This window comes from Phalaenopsis equestris, unplaced genomic scaffold, assembly GCF_001263595.1.
Source record: "Phalaenopsis equestris unplaced genomic scaffold, ASM126359v1 Scaffold000835, whole genome shotgun sequence".
Taxonomy (NCBI): Eukaryota; Viridiplantae; Streptophyta; class Magnoliopsida; order Asparagales; family Orchidaceae; genus Phalaenopsis; species Phalaenopsis equestris.
Window position 1 is genome coordinate 215,836 of NW_018165275.1, and position 21,447 is coordinate 237,282.

A 21,447-nucleotide genomic window follows, 5' to 3' on the forward strand; every position below is an offset into this window, starting at 1 on the left:
AGTTTTGCCACAATTCCAGCAGGTTGCTTGCTGACCAGACTTTGACTTGCTCTTGCTTCTATGCTTTGATTTCAACCTTCCTCTATTTGAGTTCATGTCTTGTGATCTCCCTCTGGAATCAACATTCAGTGCTGAACTCAAATCCGAGGTCTCGCTAGAATCTTTCCTGCGCACTTCTTCAGCAAGAATCAAGTCACGAATATCATCATATTTCAACTTGATTTTACATGCAGAGTTGCTAACTGTCATCCTCATGGCTTCCCAACTATTTGACAATGAAGCCAACAATATCAGCACACATATCTCATCGTCAAAATCAATTTCAACAGACGACAATTGATTTGTGATGGTGTTAAAATCATTCAGATGTTGAACAACAAACACACCTTCCGCCATCTTAAGGTTGAATTACTTTTTCATCAAGTGCACTTTGTTATTCGTCGATGGCTTTTCATACATACCTGATAAGGCCGCCATAAGATCTGTCGTCGTCGTCTCCTTTATGACATTGTGAGCAACAGAACTTGATAGAGTTAATCGAATAACCCCAGAACCTATCGATCTAACAGATTCCAATCAGCCTCTTCCATCTTCTTCGGTCGCTTTCCCAGTAGTGGAAGATGAAGTTTCTTCCCATAGAGGTAATCCTCTATCTGCATCCTCCAGTATCCAAAATCCGTGCCGTCGAACTTCTTGATCCCGAAAACCTTCACTTCGTCTCCGGCCATCGTTCTTCATCAGATTCGAACCGGGGCTCTGATACCAGTTGTTATGAAAAACGACGGCAATAAAACGAAAAATGGAATAAGAAAATTGCACGTAGAAAAAAAAAATACCAGAGCGACACAGATTTACGTGGTTCGACAAATTTGCCTACGTCGACGGAGCTGCAGAGGATTTTACTACTTCGAGAAATTACATCGTCGAGCGTCTCGACGTTTAAAAGAAAATACAAAAAAATCTCTATTTTATTATCTCCCTTCCTCTCTCTCTTTTTCTCTTTCTCTCTTAGAGGACTCGGAACTCTCAAGATGACTTGGCTTGGACTTGCTTCGCTTGGCTTTCCTTCAAAACAAAAGTGACTATTTATAAAAACCATGAGAGCGGTTGGTGGGAGGTAGGTGAGCGGTAGGTGGGAGGTAGGTAGGGGGGCGGTAGCTAAAATACTTAATTAAGAAGCCAATTAAATTCGGTGGACCGGGTCTCCACATTACCCAACAAATATAAGACTTAATTTTTCTCTCATTTAATACTTTGTTATTTGCTAATTTAATTTTGTTACCTTTAGCTGAAAGAAAAAAATTTAATTTTGTTAAATTAACATGTTTTTACTAATGTTCTTTGCTTAAAAAAACCTTATCAGTTATCAAATATTAACTATCATTTCATTATAAATCAAAGTGAAAGTCTACAATTACATGTTCAATAAAAAAAAAAGAAAAAAAAACTTATTCATAATTTATTTTACATGAAAATATACCGAACCACATTAATTACATAAAAAAAAGTAGTGCATTTGCATACACAACCTATCTAACAACAAAATATTCATATTTACATGCATGCCACTCAAATTTATAACATCACATCAATAATTCCAAGATGACTATTAAAAAAATGAAATTCACTTTTTCCATGTATAAATTTATGACACCAAAGTATTATAAGTGTAAATATCAAACTGTGGATGTTGAGTTTGTTAATACATAAGAATTGTGGCATGTAAATTTCCCTATTAAGTTATACTCCTAAATCATCGTACCTCAAATTGATATAACATTGTGAAAGTTTTTCTGAAGTAATTCCCACTCGAAGAAAAAGTAGTGTACGAACCGTAATCACAAGAAAATTTTACCAACTCACATTAGGTTCGAATCAGTTCAATGAAAGCAACAAGCAGAGTACATCAAATTCTCCAAATTTAACTTCAACCGTTATTACGACATAAAATTTGAAAAATTAAACATCCCCCATTATTCAGTCTTGTTAAAATGAACAATTTAGTAAATCAATCAAACAAATTCAAACTTTGATGAGGCTGCAAGCAATAGCAGACTGATTTCAAGTACAAGCAACATGAAAGCCCTCTCCAGTAGAGAATTCACAGAGAGCAGGAAGCCTGGCTTTCAGGAATTATAAGAATATTACAGAAACATAAGCCAAATTGCATTAACCGATTATTTCAAATTAATATTTACCTGAATTTTGTACAGGGATCGCACAATCTGTTGTTAGGGTCCAAGGCAAGGTTCAGCTGAAGGTGACTTGGGCTGAAGGCTGGCCTGCTGGTGGGACCAGTAAGCATGGGCACGAAGAACCCGGTCCAGTAGTTCTTGAGGGACGGGTTCTCCCCTTCTGTGGTGAGGAGAGATTCTCGCTGTGTGCACTAATGTCTTCCACTTGTCCTGCACGAACATGCGATAAATACTTGGTTTTGAGGAAAGGAAGGTTGGCGATTTCAGCAGATTTGCCGGACGGCCCGGGTGGTATAAATGTAAAAGGAAAATTTTAGGTGTTGGTATTTATGTAAATGCCCCGCTCGAAGAACAGGATGGAATAACCGTCCAATGTTTTTAATGAGACACTGCTATATTAACTTCTGATATTACAAATATTATGGGACAGGACTAAGGGTGAAATTATTCAATGAAAGCAAATTGGTGTATATTGGAAGTGTTCGCAGCTCTTTGTAAAAGTAGTTGTTGAGTTCTTGTGAAAGAAAAAGGATTTTAAAGGTTTCTACTAGTATTATAGATATTTTTTTCTTTTGAAGGCCAAAAATAGATTTCTTAAGCTCAACACACTAAGGGGCTGTCTGGCAACAGATTTATCCCGGGATTTAAGCGGGTTGTAAGCTAAATCTTGTCAAATTCGAGTTTTTTTTTTTTTTTTTTTCATTCCAACAGCCCAAAAGATGTGACCGTTTTAAATCCCGGTAGAACTTGCCAAACAGTTTCGCAGAATTTTGGGAATTTAATAAATCTATCGCCGGACAGTTTTTCAGATTTAACCCCTCCAGGATTTAGTAATTCAGATTTATGAGATTAACTAAATCCTAATAACTTAAATCTCATCCATTGCCAGACAGCTCCTAATGGATTTAATTGTATGAAATCATTTTACACCACAAAAAGTTCTGCAAAGCAGCAATAAAGTTATAACCAAATATGATTGCGGCAGCTTGCTAGAAAATAAAGCTATATGAAACCCGGAAGAAGGAAGAGATCACTAAAAAATGGTATTCTAAGTTTAAAATACCAATAACATAGGACTTCAAAGATATCCTCAACTCACCTTCAAATCAACATAAGTGCGATATTTTGCATCATCAAAAGACTGAATCTTAACATCTCTCCACCTACATGAAATTGTTTAAGAATAATAATAAAAAAAAAAACTGATAAAAATGGATGCTAAAGGAGAAAGAGAGAAGCATCGGACCTTCCAGTTCCAAGCTTTTCAACCGTCTTCACAAGTGTCTCCACTTCCGATACAGTGAAAGGCCTCCTTATTCTTCGCTGCACAAGCTCAGACCGTTTAAGCTTATCCGCAGGAACAACAGAGAGTACCTCAGCAGTTATCGCTGGCCTAGCAGAAAGTGCCTGCACAGATTCTATTCTATCTGCTGAAGGTGAATCTGAGTTGACATTACTTTCGTGACAGATTATTGCAGAAGTCAACGCATGATATGAACTGGAATCATTTCTTCCCTGATCAAAAGAAAGAGCAGCTGGAAGCCTAAAATGTAAAACCAAACATTAGAATGAAAGAGATAAACGGATGCCTAACTAAAAGCTATATCAGTGTAAAAATAATGGTACTGATTAAAAAACTCCACAAATGCCATGAGAAAGTGGTTTTATTTCGTTAAAAAAAGTAAATAATCCAATTTAGGAGTAACGAGTATAATAAGGCGATACTCAAGTATGGAAATGTAGTTGTCATTTGTAGAAGCCTAAGCTGTAGGTGGTGAAAGAGTGGAGATGGGAGAATAGAGAAAGAAACAGAGAATAAAACACTGTATTATATTCTGTACAGTGTATAGTATGAGGTACGTATAGATTGTTCAGGTACAGGCGTTTGTTATAGCGGCAGAGGCGTGACCGTGAAGATTGAGTTAGTTATGTGTTGATGGATGAGATTACTTTGGGTTGTTACTGTTGTAGCTATACTGGTTCCGGTAGTTTGGTTTATGCAGATTTCCTCAAGTTGAGGGTCTGGTCGTGTAGTGTCAACTTGTCATGAAGTTGAACTTGCTGTTGGGAAAAGCATTGGTGAAGATGTTAGCGATCGGATCTATTTTTGATATTTGATGAACTATGATGTGGTTATTATTGATACATTCATGGATGAAGTGAAAGTCAACCAATGTTTTGTGTGGGGAAAAAGAGCTAGATTGTTGGCTAAGGCAAGAGAAAGGATGCTGTAACAATAAAAGGAAGTGAGAGTGGGGAGAGGAATGCAGAAGTATTGAAGTAGGCGTCTGAGACAGATGATGTCGATTACTAAAATTGAGCGAGCATGGTACTGCTGAGAAGTGGTTGGCGGTTTTTTACTTTTTAGTGTACCATGAGATAAGAGTGCGGCCTAGAAAAACATTAACTTGTGTTCAACTTGCAGTTTCTTGGGTCGCCGGACTATTTGGAGTTAGAAAAGGCTTGAAAAGTGTTGAGAAAAATAGGGCGAAGAAAAAAAAGAATCGACACAAATCCAGAAGAACACGGAGATTTAACGAGGTTCGGCAAAGATGCCTACATCCTCGGGAGCAGAGCGGCGACCTCCTTTTCAATATTCAGCATCATCGATTTTACCCTTCAGATGCCTCAGGATACTCTTCATAGTCAGCCAATGACTTCGTCTTTGATCTGCAAGAACTTGCCCACAACACTAACCAATTGTGCAATGTATGATCTTGTTGAGAAATTACGACGAATAAAATAAAAACGACACATATCCAGAAGAACACAGAGATTTAACGAGGTTCGACAAAGATGCCTACGTCATCAGGAGCAGAGCAACGGTTTTTCACTAATTCAGAAAAAAGTACAGAATTCAGGATTCAGGGATCCCAAAATCTTGGAGACTCACCTAGGATTACAAACAAGACATATATAATCCTATAGTACAATATGTAATTACTTAAATTACCCATGTACCAAACCACGGGGTGTTACCCTCGCACCTCAACCCACATAATGAGACTCCCCCGATTGGACAAATCATTCCACCTCACTCTGCTCATGGGCTTCGCTCCAACATCTGTCCCATTTATGGTATACGAGTCATACATAACAAATCTCCACCTTGACGAATATCCAGCCTCTTAGGAGAAATACATATGCTCAACAAATCTCCACGTTGGCGAATATTCGACCCCTTAGGAGAAATACATATGCCCAACAAATCTCCACCTTGACGAATATTCAGCCCCTTAGGAGAAATACATATGTCGAACAAAATCTCCACCTTGCGAATATCCAGCCCCTTAGAACAAACAAATCCAATGAGAAATAGCAACTGAATCAACCTAAAAAATGTTTAAAATCTTTAAAAAATCTGTTGGACAGCTTGATGAGGGAAGTCAACAGATATGTTTCGTTGGGATTCTGAATATCTTATTGTTGGGACATGTTTCGTTGAGAGCACCATGCAAGAAAGCATTGGAGACACCAAGTTGGGCAATTGAGTAGCTTTTATTGATTGCGATAGTGAGAAAGGTTCTGAGTTGAATGTTTAATTATGGTCTGGTGAATGTTGTTATTTATAGCGCTGAGCTACTAAACACACCTAATGCCATGCAATCGTGTTATATGAGTTTAGCTTTATTTTGTAGGTCTACTTGCAGCCAAAGATGTTCTAATCTAGGGAAAGGGGGAAGACGACCCATGTTCCTTGTGATATGATAGCTTGAAACTCCTTTGACATACTTCAAAGCCAGAGGAGATCCTCTACAGCAGTGGAGTAGTAGACCTGGACTTGGCTTGGGGCTGTATTAATGTGGTAGAGATCAACATTTTGTTTTGGTCTGAGTTTTAGTTGATTTATCAAGGGGTGGGGAAAGGGTTGATATGAGGGGAGTTCTTGTGGAGTGGCTGATAGGGTTGGGTGTGTGGTAGTGTTTTGAAAAGATGATGGTGATGTATCAGTTGGATGGGTGTGGACAATGGTTGATGAGGTCACTGGTGTAGGAGCGGGATGATAGGTAGAATTTGCAATGAGGATGAGTGAACGGAGAGGCGTATAGATTTGAATTGATGGTTGATTGTGGTGGTTTTGTGATGGTGATTTGGTAGGGAAAAATGGATTTGAGGATTCAGATGTTGCGTAAGATGTAGGCTTGGCCTGTGGTAGGATCCTGGCATTTGTAGCTTTTATTAAAATTTAAATATCCCATGAAGACACATGGTAAGGGTCTTGGAGAGAGTTTTTTAGGAGCTATCAGTTTGAGCCAGGGAAAGCAATGGCATCGTAGTGTATTGCGGTAGTTAAATTGTGGTTGTTTACGTGTGGAAGTTAGAAGTGTGATCTACCTTTGGTGACCTTTGGTGAGCGTGAGGTAAGTATATTAATAAGGTTGGACAGAGCGTTGGAGGAAGGCTTTTTGTTTCATAGTGCTCATGAAACTTTTAGAATGTGTCTATATTTGTATTCAACACAGCCATTCAGCTCTAATGTGTAGGGACAATTGTATTGATGAAACAGTGTTTTTTAAGGTATGTGGTAAGTAGGTTAGTAGGGTATTCCCTACCCCTATCGATTCTAAGGATTTCAATAGGTTTTTGGAACTATTTTTCCACTATTACTTTAAAGTTGATGGAGTTTAGTCATTTAACCAAGAGGTCCTGAGTTCAGGACCTTGTATAAGTGGTATGTATGTTAGCAATTTAATTCACTCAAATTTCCCAAAAAAATAGTTGTCGAGTCCAATTTCTATTTAATAAACACAACTAGCAATATCGAGAGGTCCACAAATATTATCTAGTTATAGTCATGAGGTGAAGACATTGGGGAAGTTCCCCATACATCAGAGTAGATAAGTCCTAAAATTCTAGAGACGTATTTAGATGAAGGTATTTGACAGAATTAGATGAAATACACGGAAATTGTTTTGGTTAATATATAATTCAAAATGATAATTTGCCAGGAGTTGCAGTAGAGAAAATCCCACTAGTCTATATAATTCTAGATGATAATTCTATATTAGTATGATGTGTATTATATTCTGTAAAGTAAATAGAATGACGTATATATAGATCGTTTAGTTACAGCAGTTTGTTACAGCAGCAGAGGTGTGACAGCGAGTATTGAGTTTGATTATGTGCTGATGGATGAGTATTGAGTTTGATTATGTACTGTCGCAGCTGCAGCGGTTTTTATAGTCAAGTTTATGCAGGACTGTCATCATCATTAACTCATATTAAGACATACGAAGACTTCAGAATGTTGTATTAAAATGTTTACTTGCTGGGAGTTCACAAATGCACCAGCCAGAACATGTGAATTCCCTCAGATCATGTTTTTACATGGTAGGATCTAAAAGCAAGTCCAAACTTTATAGCAGTGGGCACTATAAACCATTAAAAGACAACATGTGCCTTGGGAGGAGGAAGGGGGAAGGGGGGTGGAGTGGGGGGGGTGGTGGTGTGTTCAGAGCAATTACAAATCAATCAGTTAGAAAATACATGCAGCTAGAATAATAATGCCACTACCTACTCAGTGGTTCAGTACTATCACATGGAAGAAACAAGTGCGGCCTGCTAGAATTTGAATATCTTGAGGCCGAGGGGAAGGTAGAATTGGGCTCCAGACTAAAACTCAATTCATCCAATTCATTGGCATGAGAGATTCCAGCTTGAATTAAAGTTCTATCATCATCACTGACATCCTTTCCCTGGAAAAGAACACCCACACGCAATCCACTCCCAATAATTGTAGTTATTGCCTCCATTACTGTCCTCTGCAACATATTGGCAAGTGCTTTAGGCTTACGAATAAGTTTAAGGCAAGGAAAGTACAAAGTAAGAAGTTCTTGAAAAAAAGATTGTAAGATATGAAAATACATTAAAGCCCAAAAGGTGAGCATCATGTATCAGTGCAATACTTATACAAAGACAACAAGTCACTTCTGTGGCACAGTAAATTCAATATATGGTTGGTTGACTTACGTGTATATATGTAGTGTGATTTACTATATTATTTGTATTATTTTTATATTTTTCGTGGGTAAATGTGGTGTTATATGCGGTAGATATGTAAGAATTCGAACACTTAAAACATTTGGAGCTCAAAATGGGCTAAATAAGCAAGCAAGTGCCAAAGTGCCAAAGGAGGGAACCTCAGTGCCTGAAGCAGCCAAATTCCGTCCAAAATACATAGTGTTTGACACTAAAGTGCTAAGGACCAAGCGCTCCAGTGCCCAACATTAGTGCCGCCGAGTCCAAAGACAATTGTTTGCTTCAGATCTTTCAAATCTGAGATTTTAAGCAATAATGTGAAGTGAATTAATCTCCCCAATAGGGGAGGCAACTTCAAGTGAGCATTTGTGGCGTGTAATTTGTTAAAAGAGAATTCAGAGCAATCAAAGAGGAGAATAAAGAAGAGAAGGCTTGGAGTGAATGGGGTTCAATCCAGGTTGTACTTTTCTTTAATTTGTAAATTTTGAATTTTTCTATCAAAGAAATCTTGTATATTTTCTTTAAAGAACATGTAAGATTAAGGAGTTGTTTGGGATCAATTTTTATTTTTGAAAAAAAAATATAGGAAACAAACATAAAAACAGTGTTTGCTTATCTGCTTTTTATTTTATTTCTGTATTTTTTTTTGAAAGAGAACCTTTGTTTTTAAAATACTAAAAACAGGAAAAACATGTTTTTGCTCATTTTTAAAACACCAAAACAATCCTTGCTTGCAATAGAGTCGACCACTCGCACTCACTCACGAACCCCTTCATTCGACGACCACGAGTTCCCTGCCGAACAACTCGTCAGTATCGCCTTCTTCAATGCATGGGACGATCCAATTGGGATCGCGTCCTCAAGCAATTGCTTCGACATCGACTTGCCGATGGAAATAGAGATGATATCGACGCCATCTGCTAGAATGTTGACATCAGAGCACTAGTTGCCTTGCCAGTAGACCTTGTAGATAGCAAGCCTGGCGAACAGACGGACGATGCCAGATGCAAGGCCATCAAAATTGGCACAAGGAAGCAAGCTGTCGATGGCGATGGAGGCGGTTTTGGAGCCGTGGTCGTTGGTGTCACGAAGAGAGGGGGCGTTTCTATTACCGTCGATTATCACCTTCAAGGTGGTAGTATTTAGCTCTGATGATCTTGTTATAGATGGACATATGGGTTGATGAATCTGTGAACTGGTCGTCATTTACAGAGCATATGATTGTGATGTTTATATGATTGATCAATGAACTAATTTATTATTATGAATAAAACATATTTATAAATTAGAAAAAAATGACGGTAAATTTTTTTTGTGATGATTGAGTAAATTTTATCATTTATGTTTCTTTAAATAACTGATATTCTACTTTTCCTATAACTTCATATATAATCTCTTTTATTTTCATATATGTTTTACCATAATTATGCCTTTGTATGTATAATACTTATATTAAATTATTAATAATTAGTAATATTTATTTTCTACTCAGTGACTATTGAAAATATTATATCTAAAGATTTCATGTAATTTTGTATACAGAGCCTTCTTGAGAGATTATGTCTAACGTTTTTTTAACTCAAATTATACTTGCAAATACTCAATCAAACATGTTTCATATTTTTGCTTTGAAAATGAGATAAATCAAAATAGTACTAAACGTGTTTTCTAGAAACATAAAACGGAAAACAAAAAAAACCATAAACAAAATAAACTAAAAATAAAAACAAAATAAAAAGCTAAAAATGATCCTAAACAGGACCCAAGTAATTTTTCTTCTTTGATTTGGCAATATAAAGACTCATGTTCATTCCATCAAAATTTCTTAGACTATTTGGATGAATGTTGGTGTGTTAACTTTCCAAACCTCATTTATTTTCTTGTTGGCCACTAAAGAAATTAAAAGCACTTGTAATCTAGGACTATCGAACATAGTTTAGAAGAATAAGTAGGTTAATACTCAGTCATTTGGTAAAATAAGAATATTGTCATAAGAAGATTGCAATCATTTAGAGGAATGTCGATTCCTGAGAAACTTTATAGGGTGAAGGGAACTTAACCATAATATGAGGCTCCATGCTTCTTATATCTGGGAATAGAGCAAGGAATAATTGTTCCTGATTGTCAATATTAAGTAAAAGAAATTATTCACTTGATCCATTTTAAAAAAGGCATTTTTCTCAATTATAGAAAACCCAAAACACTTGGTTGTAATTTTTAAATTTTAGTATTTTTAGAAAACCTTTAAAAAAATTTAACATAATTTGAATTAAACCTGGAGTTAGTAAACTAGTAATTGAATTTATTTGATAATTAACTCATTGGTCGTGTGATTGATACACGCATTCAAAATTCATATACTACTCAGTCAACTCATATCCTTACTTGATATCGAGTGCATCATTGCATCTCAGATCATTCACAAGAAGATAACTGGTAAAAATAATAATTTAGATACTACAAATTGGTGCAATACAGAGTTTCAATTGTATAAGTGAAAAGTAAATTCCGTGATATTTTGTTTTAGAATTGCCATTTAGTTCAACTTAGAAGCTTTAAACCCCTGATTGTTTCAACGAATATCCTGGAAAGTTAATCCTTTTGCAACAGTTTACAAATATCACCTGTTAACAAGAGGTATGATAGATTTTTGAAGCTTATATTACATAATTATCACCCTGTTAGCACAAGGACCATGCATGCAGCCCACCTCAAAGCAAACTTTTCAGAAACAAAACTCATCAAGGAACCTATTCATACCTTCAAAGAGCCAACAGTAGCAGTTTCAGGAATTTCAATGAAAAGCTCAGGAACTATGAAAGACTTGATACTGAGTTTTACTGTTCAAGTAAAAGAAATTTTTTTTTTAAAAACTAATAAAAGTCAAGGTCTAATGAAAATAAAGCACAGTTAAATAATCAAAACTCAACTTACCATGTAAATCTTCTGGTTTATGTGCTGAAAGTTGCTCTGTAATGATGGAACGTGTCCCTTTTACTGCAAAAGGGGGGTTGATTTTGCTTAATATGCGACATGTAAAACTGTCAAGTTCAGTAAAAAACTTAGACGGGAGAAAGGTACCTCCATGCAATGCTGCAGAACCAATTCCCTCTAAGAAGTCATTTTTCTTAAAAATATTGAAAACACCAGCTCTATTTAACCCTTTGTGAGATGCTGATATTGAGTATCGGTTAAACAGCTTCCTTCTTTCAAATGAAATCCTTGGAGTCCTTTGGCCTTTATAACTAATTTTCCTGCTTCGGAAACCACGCTTGGGATCTCCGTCTGCCAACCAGATAAGCAAAAGTAGCATTTATTAGCATGTAGATAAAATAGGATAATTTTCTGTTTACTCATAGAGCCTTTTTATGACCTTGTATGTCGTATCAGCTTTCATCATACATAGATAAGAAAAAAGTTGAAATACAACCCCACATTTCGAGATATTACATATCAAGAATTTTGTAATAAGCCGTAAAATCAGGAAAGTACATAAAAGAAGAGGGATTATATTAAAATTCTACGAGCAGCTAAACATTTTCTTTGTTTCACTGAACACCATGTCCTGTCCAAGTATCTGAAAATAATAATTTAAAATATAGAGTGAGTCATGAACATGATAGGAAATTCCCATTCATTTTTATACTGAAAAATTTAACCAATTAGTACACATATAACTATTTTTATGGACAACTTACCAGAAATTCAAAATGGGACTACAATGACCAAACTAAATCTTATAAAAAAGCAAGCAATATGTCATTGGGACCCTCCAATCACATTTATATAGAGTCGATGACTCCCTCATATTCATACAGCATGTGTTCGAACATAAAAGCCCTTATTAAAGTAGCTGCTAAGTCCAATCTTGCACAAACACATTTTAACTTAGAAGCATAGGACAATATTTTTGCTAACAAAATTTATTTGATAGAAAACATCCATTTATCTTCTGAAATATAACATTTAATTATGAAGATTATATGAGCATCATAATAATTGCAATAAAATGAAATAGCACAATATGCATAAAATATACTTTAAAATAGCTAACTAAATGCAATAACTAATCATCACCATAGTACAAATTCATGAATGAAGGACAACTTATAAATCCTTATATTCTTAAAATTCTTTTAAGAATTTTCCCAAGTTTTCACTCCCTAGTTTTCCCTCAATAACTCTTCTCTGTTCCTTCCTCCACCTTGTTCTAAAACCATGAATACATCGAAGATATAAACTTAAACTATTACTCACTATAGCATGCACGCGCATAACTTTTTGTCTGTGCGTGCACACACATAACTATTTTTTAAAGTTACTATGCTAACAAAATTTTTACTAATGTTCCTAAACTAAACATTAAATTATGAACATCATGTAAGCATCTTAATAATAAATAAAAACTAAAAATAATGCAACTATGAATAAAATGTAGGTTAAATAACCTAAAGAAATTTAATAACCAATCATCATATGGGCATTATAGTTTTTACATCAAAAAATAAACTAAATGAATTTCTTACAAAATTCAGATGGTTGTAGAATAATTTCACGAACGAAGGTTAAATTATGAATTCTTATATTTTTTTTTCTCGAATTTCCCAAGCTTCTTACTCAAGTACTCTTCTTACTTCCTCCATCCACCAAATTCTAACCAGGGATCTCTCTTTGTTCACTTCGCCATTGATTTTAAAATCTTGCATAAAAATAAGTCTATTTTTTTTTTCATTCTTGAGTTTATGCAATGGCATGCTTGGTTTTCTTAAATATACTCAATCATGAATTCCAAGTATCACAATAGCTATTAAGATAACAAAGACTATAATTTTTCTCCAAGAAATAACAAAAATGCATTAGAATTGACAGCGTTTTGAGGTCCTTGTGGAAGGAGAAAATCAAGACATACCAGTTTGAGAAAGCTCAGCATGTTTTGCAGCACCCAAATCCACTTTCCAGTGCCTGCTTGCCAAAACCTTTCCTAACCTATGTTCTCCTATATTAGGCTTTGAAGCCTTAATAGTAGTGGTGCAAGGATGAGTGCACCGGGAAGAGTTTTCGTCATCATCACTATGTACAGGTAGTTCCAAACCATCCCAGGAATGGGGGAAAGAACTAGTGTAAGGATCACCATCTCTAGAAATGTGAACCTCCATGCTGCTCTCAGGCTCAAGTAAAGGAGGCTTAACATCAGATTCAAATGAACCATTCAAGTTATAAGAGTCTGAAGAATTTCCATCAACTACAGTTTCCTCAAGTGAATGAGTTGTCTTACAATTTTCAGCTACATTATCTCCTATACTTACTTTAGCAGAAAGTGAAGATCCTCTTTCTTCCATAATCGCCTCATTTGACACGCCAGAACAAAAGGAAACTAAAGAAGTTCCAGACAGTTTCAGAGTCATTGAGGATCCTGGAACTTCGCTAGTAGATGAGGATTTATCTCTTTCAAGTAACTTCCCTGCCACAGCTGCAAGCAAGTCGAATGCACACATGCGATTTTCCACATTTCTCTTTCTAACAGATCGCTTGCCCTTAAAAAAATAGCCATTTTAATCAGGACGGCTTGAAATAACTTTGATATAATTAACAAAGCATATAGCTTGTGATTTTATACCTTTGCAGATAATGGGATTTGAGGAAATGAAGGAAAATGATAGCCATTAATTCTATAGTCCAGTCTCTTCCGCAACACCATATCTTAGATACTCATGTTAAAAAGATATACAGCAGAAGTTGCAATATTTGCTATCAAAACTGCAAATAGAATCATTTTTTCAGACCCAGAAATGAAACTACAGGTGAAAAAATATATAAAGACCATAATCTATTAAGCAGCTGAAGGAATGCGCCTGTAACATAGCTAAGTTGGCACTGTTGAGTAAATATGCAATTTTGATTAATAATATTTGACCAAACAGTACGGGCTAAGGACAAGGCTGAAAATGTTATAATAATAGATCCGATAAGAGGATTGGCTTAGTATACATACACTCAAAAAAAATAATAAATAAATAAATCTGCAAAACTAGAAGTAGTTGCAGACAGGAAGCTGAAAAGTTTAAGAAATTCTTCAGAATGGGTTATAATCATGCTCATCTTATAAAAGCACATAAAATTTCACAGGAAAACCAACTACAAGGTAGGAAAAGTGGCAACACAAGCGCATGCTACAAAACTTCAGACAGAAAACCTTCACCAATGCTGCTTGGTATGTTGTTTGATGATGATAAAAAGGACCTTTAATAAAGAACCTAAAGCCTCCCTAAAACTCGACAGCTACTACCATATGCAGAAATTCCAGCGACAGCGGATAAAATATCTTACCTTTAAAAACTTTCCAAAGTTTGAAGATTCAGCCTAGATTACATACCCCCTGGTTCTGCAAAAAAGAATCTCTGCGCCCATAAAATACAAAAAAAAAAAAAAAAAAAAAAAAACCTGGCAAAGATAAAGGAAGCTTGATCTGCCAGAAATCCCTCAAGTATAGCACAAATTTGTGACTTGAAGGAATCCACAAGTTTTAAAAAAAAGGGAATTAGGTCCACAAGAAGAAGCCTATAAGCCTGATCATGAAAGTTTGTAAAATTTCTATTGATCCTCCAATTAAAGCATCAATATATATGGAGTTTAAGTCGGGGAAAACCATTAGCCTCAGGTATATGATTTGCTTCTCCTACATGAGCAATTCCCGTGCAACCATGGAACCAACGAAAGAAAGAATCGAAGAAAAACCAGCCAAAACCAGGAACGTCGCCGAAATACTGGCAAATTGTATCCAAACCTATCATTAAAAACCTTTCGATGAAATTCTCGCGGACAACCGTCCGGCTCTCCTCACAAAGACCAACTTGCGCTAGAAACGCATCGGATTCCCTAAATTCTCGACAGAGCTGCTCGTCGGAGAAAGCTCAGAATCCGGCGAGCTACGGAATCAAGAAGATCTTGGAATTGAGAAGCGTCTGTAAGATTCCGGCTCCAAATCTTATGCATGCTCTTTGTTCCTCCCGGATCTCAAATTCGAGAACAGAATTTTCTTTCGAACATTTGCTTAGTTGTAATTCCCCACCATCCCTTCTCCCTTGTCGATTCTCTCTCCTCCCTTTGCTCTCTCCCTATCCAACGAGATCGCCAAAACCCAGAAAGCCACGCCTTTGCTTAAACCCCATTTCTGTACCATTGACCACGCCAACAGTCTATCCGTTGCAGCTCACACGTCTCCCGCCTAACGTCGTTGGCTAAACAGCCAACGGCCGTTTACGGAGCGGGACAGACTCGCTAAAATTGAATTTTACCAATTTCAGTTGATTTATTTATTATTAGGATATTTACATGTATAACATTTACATTTTTTTATATATATATTCGATGTTTAATATTTATTATTTTGCATATTCAGCACCTAAAATCATCTTAACTAATCATAATCAACATTTTGTCACATCCTTCCCTTCTATGTTAAATTCCCACTCTCCATAGTCTCATTTAGGCATTAACATTGCCGGAACTCCCAGTGCAATTAAACCTACATGATTGATCTTCTTCCTTCTAAGGATTTTTTTGAGGAGGCGGTGAAGTCTTCCAAAGTTCTTTCACAAAAATGTCGTTTCATATTGTAGCTCGTTTCCTCCATTTCGACGAATGCAACTATTCAAAGAAATTCCGTGAATGTCTCTCTCATTTCAAATGAAGCCTAAGACTCCTGATTTTCAATATATTTATATCATTTATTCTTCACAAAATCCATCTTGAATCTAGTTGTGTCTTCTCTTATATACACAGTTACTTAGAAAAATCATACTTGTGTCTTCTCTTAGAAAAATCCACACGCGGGCATCGAATCATCTGCAATAGCCACACCACTATATCCCCTAAGATTTAATATACACAGTTACTTATATACGTTTTTACAAACCTATTTAATCAAGCCTAAAGTGTCAAAATGTTGAAAGAAAATGTAGTATCCTCCTAGTAGAATATACAACTTTTCCCAATCTATATTAATGTTAACTCCTTCATGGTATCAGAGCTGGTTGTCTGATTGAACTCTCTTTTCTTTGCTTATTCTTATGGATACATCTGCCACTACACCTTTGTCTGATAAGTTTCTCCTATCAAGATGGGGAGTTTAAGCCCATCACCTTTTTCCAGTTAGTCTCTCTAATAAAGTTTGGAGGTTATAGCCCGACATTTTTTGTTTGCATTTGTCAACCAAGATCAAGGGCTTAATCCTATCACCATTTTTTCCATTAAGTCTCTTTAATCATTTTTCCAGAGTATACGACCAGCTCCTTCTTTTCTGATTAGTCTTCTTAACCAATTTGTGAGTTAGAGTCCGACAATTTTTTAAATAGTTTTGCTAATCAAGTTTAAAAGTTTGAGTCCAACATCTTTTTGGTTGGCTTCGCTAATCAAGTATGGGAGTTAGAGCCCAAATATTTTCTGATTAGTTTCTCTAATCAAGTTTGGGAGCTAGATCCCTACATCTTCTGATTGGATTCACTAATTGAGTTTGGGAGTTAAAGCCCAACACTCCTTTCGATTAGTCCCACTATCAAATTTGGGAGTTAAAGCCTGACATCTTTCCGGTTGGCTTCACCAATTGAGCTTAGGAGTTAGAGCTTGACAATTTTTTGATTGGTTTCTCTAATCGAGTTCGGAAGTTAGAGTCATCTTTTTTATTAGCTTTGTTAATTGAGTTTGAAAGTTAGAGATCAACACTTCTTTGATTACTTTTGTTAATCAAGTTTGGGAGTTAGAGTCTGTCACTTTTCTATTAGTCTTACTAATCGAGTTTGGGAGTTAGAATCTGACATCTTTTCGATTATCTTCACTAAGTGAGTTTAGGAGTTAGAGCTCGACACTTTTTCAATTAGTTTTGGTAATCAAATTTGCGAGTTAGAGCCTGACATCTTTCAAATAGTCTTTCAAATCGAGTTGGGAAATAAAGCACAATTTATTTTTTTTGGTCCTTGTTAACCAATACTGAGAGTTCAAGCTCAACATCCAATCTTTGGACTGATCTTCTTGATTGGGATTTAGAGTTAAAGCTCAATTTCCTTCCTCCAAATTTTCTCTTTTTAAGAAGAAAACTTGAAATTAGTTAGGCTTATTAGCAAGATTCCCCTATGTCACACTTTCCTTGAGTGGATAGTACAAAACTTATCTTAGTGGGATACTTACTCCAGTTTAGTCAAAAGCTTGGACATAAAAAAATAGAGACTGAGGCATCCCTATTAACCGTTGCCAGAACTTGTCAACAAGCGCATTGTGACAATAAGGACACATTAGTCTTTTTTTGACATCATTTGTGTTTTTTTCTTAAGCCTGGCCTGCCTTTTCATGCCATAATTGGGCTTGCATGACCACAGCCGGTCACCCGAGCTTGAAAGTTCAAATAGTAGAAGGTAGTCTAGCGCCACAACCTTTATGGTAGAATCATGTCCTTCATGAGCATGTGATGCATGAATTATATGCTACAACATTCTTTTACCACAATTCAGTGTAGGTGTTGATGACCCAACTCTTCGAGCTCCGAGGTGCCCCGATCTCAATGGCAGCGATGTGGTGCCTTACCAAGAAATATTCATGGCCCCAAATGAATGAGTTAATATTTTTGAATATAGCCAAGAAGCCATGCTAGGAACCACGACACCAAATTATTTATAAATATGGGAATAAGGTTAATGATTTATGTATGCCTAATTTTTTTATGGCAAAGCCTTAGTTTATTTTCTCACTTCCTTAGATATCTTCCCCTTCTCTTATGAAGATGCCTTTGAGTAGATGACATAGGTCACCCTTGCTGACAGAAGAAGAGTATGATGTAGCTTAATTTATCACTTAGAAGGCTGAGCTTAAATATGCAAAATCCCACTGCTATCAGAATTTCATCTTAGAGCAGGGCATTTTTTAGCATGGGGACTGCATTACTACAATCTTCATGAGCAGGGCTTTGGTGGATTTTATGCAAGATCCCACTAACCTTCATCATTTCTTTCAAATGTGAATTCATTTCAAATGTCAGGGAACTAACAGACAATAGGGTGTATGTTAATGGTCATTAGATACTGTTTGATAGGAAGACGATCAATGAAAAATACAACTTGACTGGGAATACTGGGACCAGTTCATAAACTTCATGAATTTGGGCCCTAATTACAATGAATTCTTACATACCCAATATCAAGGGAGCCAAAAATAGCTGGTTGGTTGAGGCAGAGGAGCATCCCATTCATTTCTTCAAGAGTGCCCTCAATAGGGAGTAAATGTGTGATACTTCTTTATCTCTATCAGGTTGTTGATACTCACTTCCAGGTACACCCACACTCTAGAGGCTCACACAAGTGTACATGACGTATCATTAATATCAGATTTTTGAGCCCAGAATGTCGATCCCATAAGGAATGAGGGAATTAGAATTTAGAGAAGTTCTAGCCTACTATATTTAGTTCTTAGCTTGGAATTGAAATTAAGTAAAGGTTATACAAACTGCTCCTACTGAATTGCAAACTATTTTAAATGTTAAACCTTATAGAAATCCTACTTATCTTATTTTAGTTGATGAATATCAAGTTATAAAGTTACCCTCCCTTGTAATGAATTGAGTGAAGCATATAAAATGTAAAGCGCCAATTGTGAATGTAACTAGTGACAAATATGAGCAATTCTCTTCTTTACCCTCTCTCGAGTGCATACAAAAGTTTTGTTAAATTGGCTTTAATTCCTTAATTCCCAACTTGAACCCATCAAAGACTATTTTCCTAGCATTTGTATCTCCATACAAAGTACTTTCACCATACTCTATAGTTCAATATGACTAACCTTGTTGATTCCATCATAACTCTCTCGAGTCATTATGCATCACAACATATTTTAATGATTCACTTAGACATAATAAAAAGTAAATGAAATTCAGACGGTTACTCATCTCATTCAATATTTAAAAACTAATTTTACTAAAAACTTCTTACTCTTACAAATCCTACTCAAACATCACAAAGAAAGATTAAGAGAATTACTTAGAAAGCTTAAAGAACATATCACAATGCTTCATTGAAATAAAAAGAATCCACTACCTATTTGTACACAAGGAAATGCAATCAGTAGAAACCATAACACATAACTTTCCCTCCCTTATAAAGCTCTGAAAATGCTCCACTAAGGATCTCTGAACTCCTTGTTGTTCTTTTGAATATTCTCCTCACAATAGAACTGAAGTCCTCTACAATTCCCTCACATAAACTATCTTACTCAATCCTACAACAAACCTATTGAAAACCTCTTTCTTATCCTCTCCAAAACTCTCATTTAGACTTTAAAACATAGCATAATAAAGCCCTCCTTTTGTTTGAGTAACTCCCCAAGCTGTGTGCTTGAACCTCTCAAAACTCCACAGATAGTTGCTGACAGCTAGACGCCAATCTCTCTGTCTACCAAGTCATGTACGGGCACCTAGGCTCCCAAGATTTTGGTGCCTATACGCTTGTAGGGTGGTTCCTATACACCTAATAGCTAGCGTCTAGGCACCAGTCTCTCGGGTTGTCAAGGCAAGTCTCTTGTGATATCCTTTGCTCTAAGTCTCCACCACTTTACTCCATGTATCCTCCACTTTTATCCACTTTTAATAACTATTACACCAGTAAGAAAGAATAAAAATATCTTTCTTTAAAGTGTGATATCATCCATAAAAAAGTACAAAAACATAAAGAAATTTATGCATTCTTTACTACATATCAAAATCCTCCAAACTTAAAGGTTATTTATTCTCAAGTAACACTACAATTTAAATATCACGTTAGTTAATTTGAGGGATGGGTTCATAGAAACTATCAACAATTATGCATCATCAAATTCATGGTGTAAAAGTAGGATAACTCTAATAAATAAGTCCAGCTCTAGGCTATATGAATCCTTTTAGCTAACCAAGAAAGCCTGCTTTCCTATTTACTTCAAAAATAAATGAACACTTGTTAAACATAATATATTAGATGGTAGAAAAAAATAATTTAAACACTCAATTTAAAAAGATTTTCTCATACATCCTAAATATTAGTAAGCTTAGTAGAGTAGTGAAGTTCTAAATTTAAAAAGAATCTATTAAAAACAATTTTTGATAAGGCTTATCCTCACTTTATATATTCTTTTTAGCCTTTTTTTCTTGCTTTAGGATGTAGATTTCAATTTTTAGGATAACTTTATGAGGACTACTTTATCTGGATAAGTCTTTAATAGTCTTAAATCTCACGATCATCTCTCTAAAGTAAGACACTCCACACTCCTTCACTTATTAGTTTCTTTTCAAAAATTTAGAAAGTATTAGTTGAAAATATAATTTTATGGATGCTTAATTCTTACCAAGTATATATCTAGATATACCTAATTCAACAAGTATATCTCTCATTTATAAAACAATTAGTTAATTCATTTTTTTGCTTGTTGAATTACAAATTAACTTAACACAAGTCTAATCTCATTTACATAGAGTTTAAAATAAGTAAACTATGTCTTTCCCTTTCTCAATATTGTGAAAGTTTCAATTTTAATCCCAACACCTCAAATCTAAAAAATCAAGAAAAATTAAATACAGTTTATTAAGGACAAATAAATTGAAGCTTTTAAGAGATTTCTTCTTCCCCCCCTCCCCCCAAACTTGATTTATAACATAAGCAAAAAAAAAAAAACATGAATATAAATGGGGAGAAAATAGTACAAAAATACTTTCTTCCACACGTGTCTATCATCAAGATTAACAAGTATAAATAAAGAAGAACCTATATACAGTAACAAGTAAATTCAAACTAAAATGAATACAAATGAAACTACACCAAAGTCTAAATAGTACAACATGTTAATAAATGAGTTCCACAAAAACAATACAAACTGGTCAAATGAAAAGAACATTAGCAGCAACAACAAGGGAAAAAATCTATTACACCCAAATCAAAACAAAAATAAAACTACTCCTCATCCTCAACATCGCCCTCCTCATCATCATCATCATAATCCTCATCTTCTTCATGTTCTACTTCTTCCCTCTCCTCCTCAGATTCTTCAACCATCAGTTGAGTGTGATCATAGAGATGATTGGGAGGATATATAGGAAACTCAATCTATTGACTTCCCCAATCCAGTAGTTTATCCTTGTCGGCACTATTTTTGGTGTGGAGTTTGCCCGTAAGAAGCTGTCGGCACTATTTTTGGTGTGGAGTTTGCCCGTAAGAAGCTGTCGGCACTATTTTTGGTGTGGAGTTTGCCCGTAAGAAGCTGTCGG

General features: G+C 35.6%; 1 protein-coding gene across 4 annotated transcripts; it reads right to left on the minus strand.

The window, feature by feature from the left end:
- Positions 1–1,873: 1,873 nt before the first annotated feature.
- LOC110031510 (telomere repeat-binding protein 2-like) lies at positions 1,874–15,372 on the minus strand. Of its 4 annotated transcripts, none has more exons than XM_020734746.1 (11): positions 14,502–15,372; positions 13,792–13,931; positions 13,084–13,708; positions 11,256–11,459; positions 11,109–11,171; positions 10,935–11,014; positions 7,710–7,957; positions 3,442–3,738; positions 3,295–3,358; positions 2,199–2,405; positions 1,874–2,123 (listed from the first exon to the last, which is right to left on the minus strand). In XM_020734746.1, the coding sequence occupies exons 2-10, from the start codon at positions 13,870–13,872 to the stop codon at positions 2,232–2,234; spliced, it is 1,836 nt and encodes a 611-aa protein (XP_020590405.1). In that variant the 5' UTR covers positions 13,873–13,931; positions 14,502–15,372; the 3' UTR covers positions 1,874–2,123; positions 2,199–2,231. The 4 variants fall into 4 exon arrangements, with proteins under 4 accessions (XP_020590405.1, XP_020590404.1, XP_020590403.1 ...); XM_020734745.1 differs by having other exon boundaries at positions 1,876–2,119; positions 14,973–15,372; XM_020734744.1 differs by having other exon boundaries at positions 1,876–2,119; positions 14,959–15,372.
- Between the last annotated feature and the right edge of the window lie 6,075 nt (positions 15,373–21,447).